General features: G+C 50.2%; 1 protein-coding gene across 1 annotated transcript in view; it reads right to left on the bottom strand.

The window, feature by feature from the left end:
- Positions 1–12797, bottom strand: part of LOC100502351 (protein FORGETTER 1) — a 34439-nt gene that overhangs the window by 5206 nt on the left and 16436 nt on the right. The window contains exon 29 of the mRNA XM_020545214.3: positions 7321–7423. Within this exon, the coding sequence (XP_020400803.1) occupies positions 7321–7423 (103 nt within the window). The remainder of the gene's footprint in view (positions 1–7320; positions 7424–12797) is intronic.

Genomic DNA, 12797 nt, shown 5'->3' on the forward strand with positions numbered 1-12797 from the left:
TGTGGTGGTTGACCACTGGATCGACAGGGACTGCACCAGCAGGAATAGGTGGTGCAGTGGCGGTCGTCGGAGAAGGTGCTGGAGCAGTAGCGGTGGGCGGGCGTCGAGAGTAGACCCGTCCGCAGAAACGATCAGCAGGAGCTGTCGTTCTATGGACGTCGGGCACGGTAGTAGACCCAGGCGGCAGGATTGTTGGTGCCGATGCGCCTGGGAGACCAGCCATCCGGGCAGGAGACTGGGACATCGAGGCAGGCCCAGCTGGCGCGGCAGGTGGCTGAAATGCCACCTCTGAGGAGACGAGGGGCACAGCCGGCGAAGGGGCCACCGGTGGGGGTGGTGGTGGCATACGAGTACCTGAAAAAGAAGACACGGGCGACAGTCCAAAAGGAGCTGCAACCGGGTTAGTGTAATTGTCAAGGAAATCGAAGGCCGCTGGTGGGGGTGCATGGGAAGCCTCAGAAAAGGGAAACGAGGTTTCATCAAAAACCACATGACGGGAGATAATGGTGCGATTGGAGTGGCGATCGAAGCATAGGTAGCCTTTATGGTGGGGGGAATAGCCAAGGAAGACACAAAGGGTTGAGCGAGGGGATAATTTATGTGGAGTGGTGGCAGAAAGGTTGGGGTAGCATTTGCAGCCAAAAACGCGAAGGTGGTTATAGGATGGGTTGTGACCGAAGAGAGCAAAATGCGGTGTAGAGAGTGCGAGTGTTTTTGTGGGTAGGATGTTGAGGAAGTATGTTGCAGTCCCAAGAGCCGCAGCCCAAAAATTGGGGGGAACACTGGATTGAACGAGGAGGGTGCGGATGATATTGTTGATGGAACGGATGACACGTTCAGCCTTACCATTTTGAGCTGAAGTGTAGGGGCAAGACATGCGCAGATGGACTCCATGGGAGGAGAAAAAATTGCGGGCTTGAAGGTTGTCAAATTCGCGACCATTGTCGCACTGGATGCTCTGGATAGGGACACCAAACTGCGTACGAACGTAGGCAAAGAAATTGGTTAAGGTGGAAAGGGTGTCAGATTTGAGACGTAAGGGAAATGTCCATAAATAGTGAGAGCAGTCATCCAAAATAACAAGATAATATTTGTGGCCAGACACACTGGTGATGGGTGATGTCCAGAGGTCACAGTGAATTAACTGAAAATTACAGGTGGCGCGGGAGGAAGAAATAGGAAATGGTAGACGGACATGTCGTCCGAGTTGACAAGCATGACAAGGATGAGTACTAGTGTTTTTATTACAGGAAATTGCGGATGACTGCGCTAAATGTGATAAAACGGCGTGACCGGGATGTCCAAGTCGTTGGTGCCATAGGGTAGATGCAAGAAGAGCAGAGGCCGGGAACCGCAGGGGGTATAGTGGACCAGAGCTGTTACATCTGAAGATCTCGCGCCGAGTGGGAAGATCCTTCACAGAGCAGCCAAAAGGATCAAATTCAACAGAGCAATTATTATCAGTGGTAAATTGACGGACAGAAATCAGATCCTTAATGAGCGAGGGGGAAACTAGAACATTATGAAGAGAAAGGTTATAGGGAAGACGAGTGGTGCCAGTGGAGGTAACAGGGATAAGATGGCCGTTGCCAACGACAATATGAGTAGGAAGATGCTGGGAAGAGGGGGGATGAGATATTATACCAGCGTCAGATGTCATGTGACTGGAGGCACCAGTGTCAAAGTGCCACTCTTGTTGGGGTGGCTGCTGAAGAGTGACAGTTTGGAAGTTGGCAGCGAGGGTGTGTTGATCCCAGACGGGTGCAGGCGTAGAAGGATCGGCGTAGGCAGGGGGCGGCCCATATGCTGCAGCAGGGACAGCCCACTGACCAGGAGTGCCGGCGACGAAGGCATGTGGTGGTGGGGGCGAGGCAGCAGGCGGATGAGGAGTCGAAGGTGGACGTTGGCCAGGCCACATGTAGATGGCCCCCGTCCAAGGGTTGTAGTAGTTGTAGTTGGAGGAGGGTGCAGGGCCAATGATGCCGCTGCTGCTGTTGCTGGAGGTTCTACCACCGCGCTTGCCTCGCTTGCCGCGTTGTCCGGAGGAGGAGCCAGGACCGGAACCGCCCCCGGAATGGTGGGAGGGCGGGCGCTGATGTGAAGAACGCCCAGCGGGAGCGGTGGGTGTAGATGACTTGGAGCTGCTGTTCTCGCCAGGTGGTGTAGTAACAGCAGCGAGAGCTGCTGCAGGAGCAGCATTAGTCATGGTGAGCTCCTCCAGAGTAAGATCATCGCGGACCTGCAAAAAAGTGGGGAGAGGGGAGGTGCGACGGAGGTGAAGGCCGAGCGCTTGAAAGCGTTCGTTGAGGCCGCGAATGATGTTGAGGACAAGGGTCTTGTCGGAGACTGGCTCGCCAAGATCGCGAAGATCGTCGGCAAGCTTTTTGTAGCGGCGGCAGTAATCAGCTGCGGAGAGGTCGCCCTGAGTGAAGGAGCGGAAAGCTTGGTCGGCGTATAGAGTGCGCGTCGTGCGGTTCCCAAGAAATTGGGACTCAATGGCGAGCCACAGGACGCGAGCAGATGCACCGCGCTCGGAGATCGTATCGGCGAGGTTGTCGGTGATGGAGCCGTTGATCCAAGACAGAACAACGGCGTTCATGCGAGTCCAGTCGGGCGAGTGGTGGACAGCATCAGACAACACGTGGCAATCCAGAGAGAATTTGGTGAGGGTTAGGAGGAAGGACTCACGCCACCGAGAGTAGAAGGTGGAGTTGACGTCGAGGAGGAGTGGAACGAGGGCCCGGATGTTCTGCACGGCGACGGCTTGAGCGTGCAGATTGAGAAGTGCAGCCGCTTCGTGTTGGAGAAGAGCGGCAGAAAGCTGGGCGACGGAGTCAGCACCAGTGCCGTCGGAGGTGAGGTCGTTGATGGGGGGAGAGAGGGCCGCCGCCGCGCGCTCGTGAGCTGCACGGGCGAGGGCCGCACGGATGCGGGCGTCGGCGGCGTCGCGCTCGCGCTGGGCGAGGGCGGCGTCCTGCTCTGCAGCGGCGGCGCGAGCCAAAGCAGCCTCACGGGCAGCCAGGGCCGCGCGCTCAGAATCAGCAGAGGCGTCGCCGTCAGGATCGGTGATGGCCGGAGAGGTTGGCTGAAGGTCGGCCATGGGGAGAAGCAGCGCCGTAGAGGAGGCGCGCGGGGGTGGAGGGCAGGAATCAGGACCTAGGCGGCTGATACCATGTGAGAGAATTGGAAGCGTGTGTTTGTATATTGATAAAGATAGACAGCACATGTACAGGTATATATAGGGGAGGAAGGTGAGAGGTAAAAGGAAGCCTTCTACACCTAAGGAAAGATCTAGAGTACAATCAGATCCTCAATCATAGTGATTGAGATCCTCAATCAGATCCTCAATCATAGTGATTGAGATCCTCCCCTAATCCTCTCTATCTATATCAGACAATACTTCCATATAGGGCGGCCGGCATATCTGCCAGGCGACAGCCAGGATACAGTTTCTAACACCAGGTACAAAGCACTCCTTATGGAGGCCAGAAACAAGCATACACAAAGCTATCCATAAAATTGGACAAAAACACTACAGCCCTAGGAGCTAGGTAGTTTGGCTGGCCAAAAAGGAAAGCCCCTTGGCACCAGCTAGCCGCCACATCTCCTGTTCATCATCAACAGCCTGAAGAAGGAAGGAGATAGAGAGGGTCCTTCCATCGAACACCACCTTGTTCCTATGATTCCAGATCATCCAGGCCCCTAAAGCAATAAGGGAGTCCAGTCCTTTCTTTCTCATGTTGAGGACCTGAGCCGAGGAATTCTCCCACCAACCAAGGAAGGAAGGCTCCACTTGCTGAGGAGATAAGTTGTGTAACCCAAACTTTCTCAAAAGCCTATACCAGAAAACTCTTGAGAACACACAGGAAACCAGCAGGTAATCAATGCTTTCAGGTTCTTGATCACAAAGAGGGCACCTAGCCGGATGGTTCATGCCTCTTTTCTGCAGCCTATCAGCAGTCCAACATTTATTGTGTGCCACCAGCCACAGGAAGAAATGGTACTTGGGTGGCATCCAGGATTTCCAGATTCTTTTGTGGTGAAGAAAGGAGCACGATCCCTGGAAGAGCCCTTCATAAGCAACTTTTGCTGAGTAGTTACCATCTGGCGCTATGGAAAAAATGTGTCTGTCTTGCCAGGTCCTTCTTCTCTGCAGTGTTGATGTCAGAGGTTGGCAATGGTGCGAATACTCTTTTTTGGGTGGATAAATGGGAAAAAGGTAGCTGATATTGCACCAAGACTGTTCTGCACCATATCAAAAAGAATTGCCAATAAAAGAACAGTGCAAGAGGCAATGGACAATAGGAGATGGATTAGTGATATTAGGGGCGCTCTCTCAGCAGGGGCCTTGATTGATTTTCTGCACCTCTGGGAAGCTTTAACGGATTTTCAGCTGCATCCTGATATTGCCCTGTGTCATCACGGTCCATAAACTTTTAAAGTGTGCCAGTTCGGTCCTTAATCGTTGTTTGGGTCTCAGTTAGGTCCAAACAGGTCGTGGTTGACATATGGACCAACATGTCAGCCTATGTATCTCTTTTCTCTCACCGGACATGTGGCAAAGAGAGAGAAAAGAGATACACAGGCTGACATGTGGGGTCCATATGTCAACCACGACCCGTTTGGACCTAACTGAGACCCAAACAACGATTAAGGACCGGGCTGACACACTTTAAAATTTTATAGACCGGGATGACACACTTTAAAAGTTTATAGACCGGGATGACACAGGGCGACAAGTTTAAGGACCGGAAATGTATTTTACTCGACAATACATCCTATTCTGCTTAAAAAAACAATACATCATGTCATGTTCATAGACCAAAGAAACATAATTTTAAAGGAAGTTATATTCAAGATAATTTTATGATGATCTAACAAACTGCTAGGTTTCTTCATGGCTAGAAGCTTCCTAGGATCCTTCTCAAATTGGACATCACCAAAGCTTTTGATACTATCTCCTAGCCCTTCCTTCTGGAGATCTTGAAGGTTTGGGTTTTGGAAGAGTTTGGAGAGACTTAATCAGTGGTCTTCTTTCCCCTTCCTCCAATCAAATTCTTTTGAATGGTGTTCCTGGTAGCTTTATCAGATATAAGAGGGGTTTGAGGCAAGGGGACCGACCCCCTTTCTCTATGTTGTTCATACTAGTCATAGATGTTTTAAATCTAAATGTTCTCCAAGGCTGCTGAGTTGGGGTTGCTTCAGCCATTATCCTCTAGATTCATTCAGCATAGGGTGTCCTTATTATTAAGTTACATGCACCAACCAGTTCAACCCAAAAGCTTAAGCTGATGGGAGGATGTGGACAAACTCGCTTATATTATATTCCAACATTCCCCCTCACGTCGAGCTTCTCTTGGGTTTCAGACGTGGAATAGGAGCGAGCAACAATTATTTTATTTTAATTGCGCTAACCAGGATTCGAACTCGTGACCTCTGGTTCTGACTTCTGATACCATATTAAGTTGCATGCACCAATCAGTTCAACCTAAAAGCTTAAGCTGATGGGAGGAGGTGGACAATTCACTTATATTATATTCCAACATTTAGCGCTAGTTTGGGAACTATATTTTCCCAAGGGATTCCTATTTTTCCAAGGGAAAATGAACTAATTTCCCTTGGGAAAATGAAAATCCCATGGGAAAATGGGGTTCCCAAACTAGCCCTTATATGCTGATGATGTTATAATTTTTCTTAGCCCTAGTGCCAATGATATTGGTCTGACACTGAGGACCTTTGAACCTTTTTGGTGATGCTGCGGGGATGAGGACAAATATACAAAAAAGTGGTGTGGTTCCTATAAGATGTGGGCAGGCTGAGATTGACATCATGCAAGCTCTTTTGCCCTGTCGTATGGATTTTTTTCCTATTAAGTATTTAGGACTGTCTTTGTCTATTAAGAGATTAACTAAGATGCAGTTGCAGCCACTCATTGACAAACTTGCATATCTCCTTCCTGAGTGGACAGCTGATCTCATGACCAGAGCTGGAAGGGCTGTCCATGTTCAGTCTGTGATCACTTCTACTGTTATTTACCATGCTATGGCCCTTGATCTGCCCTCTTGGGTTTACAAAGCCATTGATAAAATTAGGAGTTTCCATTGGAGAGGCAGAAAGGAGGCAAAGGGTGGATATTGCCTTATTTCTTGGCCAAAAGTTACCAGACCTAAGAAGTTAGGGGGCTCGGGATTTCTGACATTAAAAATCTGAGTTGGGCCTTAGAGTAAGGTGGTTGTGGCTCAAGTAGATTGATCCCAGTAGACCTTGGGGTGCCTTCAACTTCAGTGTGCCCTGAGGTGCAAAGTCTACTTGATATGGCTATGTCTTCAGAAATTGGAAATGGATCCTCGACTCTTTTTTGGAAAGACAGGTGGCTGCATGGTCAAAGGATTAAAGATTTGGCCCCGTTGATCTTTAGTATGATCCCAAGATGCTTTGGTTAACAGGTAATTGGTGAATGAAGCCTTGATCGACTGGTCCTGGGTGCATGATATTTATGGGGCAGTGTCATGGGAGTTGCTACAGGAATTATTCCAGCTTGGGGACCTTCTTTCAGTTGTCTCCCTGCAACAGGGGCAGCCTGATAAGCATATATGGAGGTTGTCAGCTAATGGCAAGTATGCAGACAAATCTGCCTATGAGGTACTGCTGCAGGGATCTTCTGTTTTTGAGGCCTATGACCAAGTATGGAAGGCCTGGTTTCCTCCAAAATGTGCTTTTTTCATCTAGCTGGCGATTAATAACAGATGTTGGACTGCGGATAGATTAGCCAAACGAAATCTATCCCATCCCATTTTGTGTTCTTTTGACCAAGACATGGAAACAATCAACCATCTTTTGGTGGGATGCGTTTTTGCCAGACAGTTTTGGTATGTTCTGCTCCAAAGGTTGGGGTTGGCTGCCTTTGCTCCTCAACCAGACGAGCTCTCTTTTGATGAATGGTGGAGAAATGCTGAAGCGGGTCTTGCCCCAACCCTTAGAGAGATTTTCAACTCCTTGGTCATTTTGGGAGCATGGATCATTTGGAAACAGCGGAACGATTGTGTTTTCAATGGGAGTTTGCCTAACTTAGGTTGTGCCTTGGTAATGGTATCCCTTTGCTCACAACTCATGACCAGGATAGTACCTAGTCTATGTTTTTGGTCTAGTGGTCTAGTCATGTCTCCTTTTTTTCTTAGCGACGCATTGTCCTTGGTGTTGAGAGATGGGGTGGGGTGGGGGGGGTCTGTTACCCCTAGTGGGGTTTGTAATCTCCTTTATCTATTAATAAAATGATATGCAGCTCTCCTGCGTATTCGAGGAAAAAAATTGTAGTGTAACCTGCTTCGATGAAGCATCGTACTCTTCCTGCCATCCTTTACTAACTTTGTCTATTGATGACACCTTCCTGTACTTGCTTTTCAGTTCACTTGAAGGCATCTCCCTGCAAAAGTAAAATGGAGTGATAACATTGTTAGAGGACAGAATGGCAACCCTAACCCTAGATTAGAGTAAGAATTCCTATGTATTTATATGAAGAGTACATGGGCTGGGCCTTAGCCCATTAGAATAGATATACACAATAATCCAACACCCCCCCCCTTGCAATTCTAACCATTACAAATGTTGAGACTGAACCAAAACTCCAAGAACACCGTGGATGGGAGGTCCTTGGTGAAGATGCCGACGAACTAGGAGGTGGTCAGGACGCGGGACGGCGACACGCTCACGAACGAAGTGGAGGGACGTCGACGGGATTGGCATCGAGGAGAGAGTCAAGGTTAGGAGGTGAGGAGAAGTTAGCAAGGGGAAAGACGTCCTCATATAAAACAGCATGGCGAGAGAATGATGTGGTGGGTAAGAAGATCAGGGCACCGGTACCTATTGTGATCAGAGGAGTACCCGAGGAAAAGATAGTGAGTGGAGCGAGGCACAAGTTTGTGAGAAGTGGCGGCGAAGATGAGTGTAGGAGGGCATGGTGCTGAAGAGGGCGAAGAAAAGAGTGAGATGATTGACCACTTTGTAAGGGAGGCGGTTCAGAAGATAGGTGGTTGTATTCGATGCCTGCACCCAATAGCTGGCGAGAAGAGACGCTTGGAAGAGGAGGCAACACATCATATTAGTGGTGGTGCAAACCATGAGAGCCGCACCTGAACACCGTGAGAAAGTAATAAAGAGCAGGAGGAGTGGTCGAACTTGCGACCATTGTCAAATTAGAGAGCACGAATAGAGCGACCGAACTGAGTGGAGAACCAAGCAAAGAAGTGTGAAAGAGTAGTGAAAGTGTCGGACTTCAAGTGCAAAGGGAAAGTCCAAAGAAAGTGTGAAAATCATCCAAAATCACCAAGTAAAATAGGTCATCCACAAATCACAGTGTACGAGATTAAAAGCTTGAGCAGTTCGAGAGAAGGAACTAGAGAAAGGGAGACGAGCATGACAGCCTAGCTGACAAGTATGACACAAAATATCAAAATGGCCCCTGCTTCAAGAGATGGCAGGGCTGCTAAACAGCTTGGACATGACATCGAGCCCAGGACGTCCGAGTCCGAGGCCAATGCCATGTGATGGCAGCCAAGGCATGCAAGGAGGACGTGGCAGTAGAGGTAGCAGGTAGTCGAAGTGTATACAGCGGCCCCGAGCTGTCACATCGGGTGAGAAGGATCCTAGTAGCCTGATCCTTCACAGATAAACCAAAAAGGATCAAACACAATAGAACAAGAGTTGTCGGTGGTGAACCGACAAATAGAAAGAAGATTCTGGATGATGTGGGGTGCAACAAGAATGTTTTTGAGGTGGAACAATCCCGGAAGAATTGAATCACCTACTAAGGTAACCGAGAGGGTGGAACAGTTTCCCACAATAATATAGTATGAAAGGGATGGATGATGATGGGAGTGAGATAATGTGTTGGCACCAAGAGTGGTGGTAGGAGGGCCCAGAGTCCATCACCCAGTCCGACGTGGTGGGAGGTGATGTCAGCGTCATGATGATGAACGAGCCGGCAGAGACTGATGATCATAGCCGCCACCCCACGGGGACCAAGTGGGCGAGGCGGTGGTCCCCAGGAGTTTAAGGAGAGGCGGAGCTAATGATTGGTGGTGAAAAGGGCGCGCAAATGGTGGAGGGGAACCAGCACCATGTGGGGTGTAGCAGAACTAGTTGAGGTGGACGCATCGAGGAAGCGCCCATGGTTGGGCCCGATCCTATGGAGATGGTCCCAGTCCAGGGGTCGTAGAAGGACAGGTACATGGGAACGCCGCGCCCAGTGGGGCAACCATGGGGAGGGCCACCGCCACCGCGGCTACCCTTGTGTTGTTGGCAACCGCCTCCGAAGTTTGGGAGCCGAACAAGGGAATCTAGGAGTAAGGGTGGCAAGACGGTGCAACTACCTCGGGTGTCGGAGGACAAGGGCTAGCTAACCGAGGACGCGTCGTAGAAAGCCGTGGTGGACGCGGGGGACTCAACGTCTAGGGTGAGCTCCTCGAGAAGTAGCTAGTTGCGGACGTCGTGGAAGGAAGAGAAGGGCACATAGGGCTTGATGAAGGCCTCCAGGTGGTTGTAGCACCGATTGAAACCACGCAAAAGGTCGAGGGCTCACTAAGGTCTCGGAGAGAGCCAGCTATGCCCTTCATCCAGCCACAGTACTTCGTGACGGAGAGGTGCCCTTGAGAGAATAGCCGGAAAGAGGCGTCGAGGTGGACGGCGCAGGACTCCTGGTTGCCGAGAAACTGAGCCTCGAGGTCAACCCAGGCCTGACGAGTGGTGCCCCTGCTTGTGGACGACATCCTAGAGTTCGACGGTGAGGGTGTCGAGGATCAACGAGACCACCACGTTGCCCATCCGGTGCCAGGATGGGAAAGAGCGTCGACGAAGACGTGGTCATCCAACACATAGCGACCACGGCCTCAGACTCAGAGGAAGATGGTGGCACTGGGGCCACCGAAGAGGGCTCAACAACGGAGGAGGCAAGAAGGTGAGGGCACCCACCGCACTGCGCTCATGCTCCCAAGTGAGGGCCCCAACAGCAGGAGGGGCTGCTCGCCAACAGATGGTGTGAGGGTGTGTGTTGGCGACGGAGGAGGACAGTGCGGGAGCGTCGACACTAAACATGGCCACGAGGGCCCACGCGGGAGAGAGAAGCAACAGGGCGGCCAGAGTGGGGAAGTGTTGTGCGAGCGCGTAGAGGTGTCCTAGTGGGAAGGCCTGCGTAGGTAGGGAGGTGGGGGTCCTGGCGAGTGGGCACTAATAAGGGTCATCAAATCGATCGGCTAATCCGACTAGCCGACCGGCTAGCCGTTAATCGTCGTCGGGTGGTTTGTCCGTATCACCGGTTTCAAATTTTGAATTTGTGGAATTTTGAAAAAAAATGAAAAAATATTGATGACAATTTTCTTATAAATATTATGGCAAACAAGTTTCACTCAGTACGTAAGCCGCTCATTTTACCGATTAATCACCAATTTTATCTGATAAATCGGTCGACTAGTCACCGGCTAATCGGTCGGCTTTGTCTTCTAGCCGAGCGCACTGACTTATTAATCGGCCAGAGATGTTGATAAGTCGGCCCGTCGAGTAATGGATAGGGTTAGGGAGAGTTTTTCCCCTTTTGGCTTCAAATCCTTTGAAATCAGCACCGCTACTTGTTATGTGGGCTAATAAAGTAATAATACTTGTAATATTGTTGTTATTTTCAGAGATGTCGGATCAGATCGATCCAGTATGGGAACACAGGGACAACATATATACTGGATTCAAGTGCAAGTATTGCAAGAAATAGTGGAAGGGGGTGGTGCTACACGTTTCAAGCAACACCTTGCATCGCGTAGGGGAATGTGCAAGGTTGTCGCAACGTTCCGCCAGACATTGCCGATTACTTTCGACGGGAGATTGACAAGGTCCATGCTAAAAGGAAAGCAAGAGTAGCAGAAGAGGCACAAAACTTGCAAGTGGCGGGTTCGCATCGTGGTTTCGATGATGCTGAGTTACAGGCCACATTGCGTGCGTCGAGGGGGGGTCTTAGGAGGCGTGCTCGCACAAGCGGTGGCACGTATGAGACGGGTGGTGGCTTGTCCCAAGGTGGTGTTCGTGTCGTGTTTGGGAGAACACCTTCTAGGACCCCCGATTCTAACAATGAAAGACAAAGTTCGTCTTCACCCCTACTTCCCTATGTGAATTATCTAGTTGGTGAGTGACACAGCAACCAATGAGGTGGGTGTACCAATGGGAGGACCGTGAGTACTATCAAATGTTGGTGGAGTTGTGGAGTACAACTTCTACGTGGACCGGTCAGACTTGGACAGAGTACAAGGCACAGTTAATGCGTGAGCAAGGTATTATGTTGCTGTCAACGGAAGAGTACAATATGGCACAAGCACAATATCAATGGAATGCACCCCCGTGGGAATGATCTTCGACAGAGGCTGTATTTGTATCTTCGATGTTGTTTGTGAACTATGAAACAATGTCATGTAATGTTATTAGACTTGTGATAATATTTGGGGTCATCTTTTGTTCAAAATATGGGACCTCGATGTGCTTTATTTGCAAAAAAAACATATGGCTCGGTTTCTGCTTCTGTGCCGCCGGTTTATCAGGCCACGAGCCGATTAATCGATCTTATCAACCGATTAATCGGTTTTGAACCGTTTAGAATTCAAAATTGGGTTGATTTTGATTTCAGCCAGTTTCTACCGGTTTTCACTGATTTATCGCGATTAATCGGTTATTGGTGTGTACCGTTTTTTGTCCTCAATCCGGTTTGAACCCTGGTCGCAGATGTGGTAGAGACAGACAAATCGCCGACAAGGAGGTGTCAGGCGCACGCGAAAGGGGTGGGGTCGCCGGCGCGAAGTTGGGGGAGGAGGACGTCGCGAGGTAGGGGAGCCATGACGGGTGGACAACTGGCGGCGACGGGAGTGGAGAGAATAAGGACGCCGCTGGAAGAGTGGCAGGCGCGCGCGTTGGGAGAGGGGTCACCAACGCGATACTGAGAGAGGGAATCACTAGCACGTTGCTGGTGGAGGGGGTCGTCGCCAGGAAGGTCGTCCACGTCGATGGGAAGGTCGGTGGCGCCAGGAACGAAGGGGAGGGGCGCGCCCGCGTAGGGAAAGGGGGCACCGGCAGCAGGCACAGTGGGGGTCGCGCAGCCGCGCTGGACGTGTTGGTGGCAATGGCCTCACAGGAAAGCCCGACCATGAGGGGGGAGATGACTAGCGGCTACTGCTAGGAGAGGGTGGGAGGGAGGGAAGACGAGAGAGGCTTGATAGCATGTTAGAGGTAGAAACCCTAACCCTAAATAAGTAGGGGTTGTATTAATATATAGACAAGTACATGGGTTGGGCTAAGACCCATTACATTAGGACTATATATACAGTCCGCTAAGTGTAACAATGTTATCTAGATCTTCCCAAAACTGCCTCTTGGTGCTTTCACTAAGACCTACTTGAGGGGCATAAGCACTGATCACATTCAGAGCCACATCTCCAACTACCAGTCGGACTAGGATAAATCCGGTCACTTTGCCTCTTAACATCAACGACGCCATCCTTAAGGCTCTGGTCCATCAAGATACTGACACCATTCCTCCCTGAAGTTGCCCCCATGTACCAACGTTTGAAGCCAGTATCCTCCACCTCCTTCGCCTTCTAGCCCTTCAATTTAGTCTCCTCAAAACATTGAATACTTACATGTCTCCTAATTGCTACATCAGCTAGTTCTCGTAACTTACCTGTTAGGGACCCTACGTTCCAACTGCCTACACGGAACCTAGTTGGTTCAACTAGCTTCCTTACCCTTTGCACCCGTCTAAAGATGCGAAG

This window comes from Zea mays, chromosome 10 (genome assembly GCF_902167145.1).
Source record: "Zea mays cultivar B73 chromosome 10, Zm-B73-REFERENCE-NAM-5.0, whole genome shotgun sequence".
Lineage (NCBI taxonomy): Eukaryota > Viridiplantae > Streptophyta > Magnoliopsida > Poales > Poaceae > Zea > Zea mays.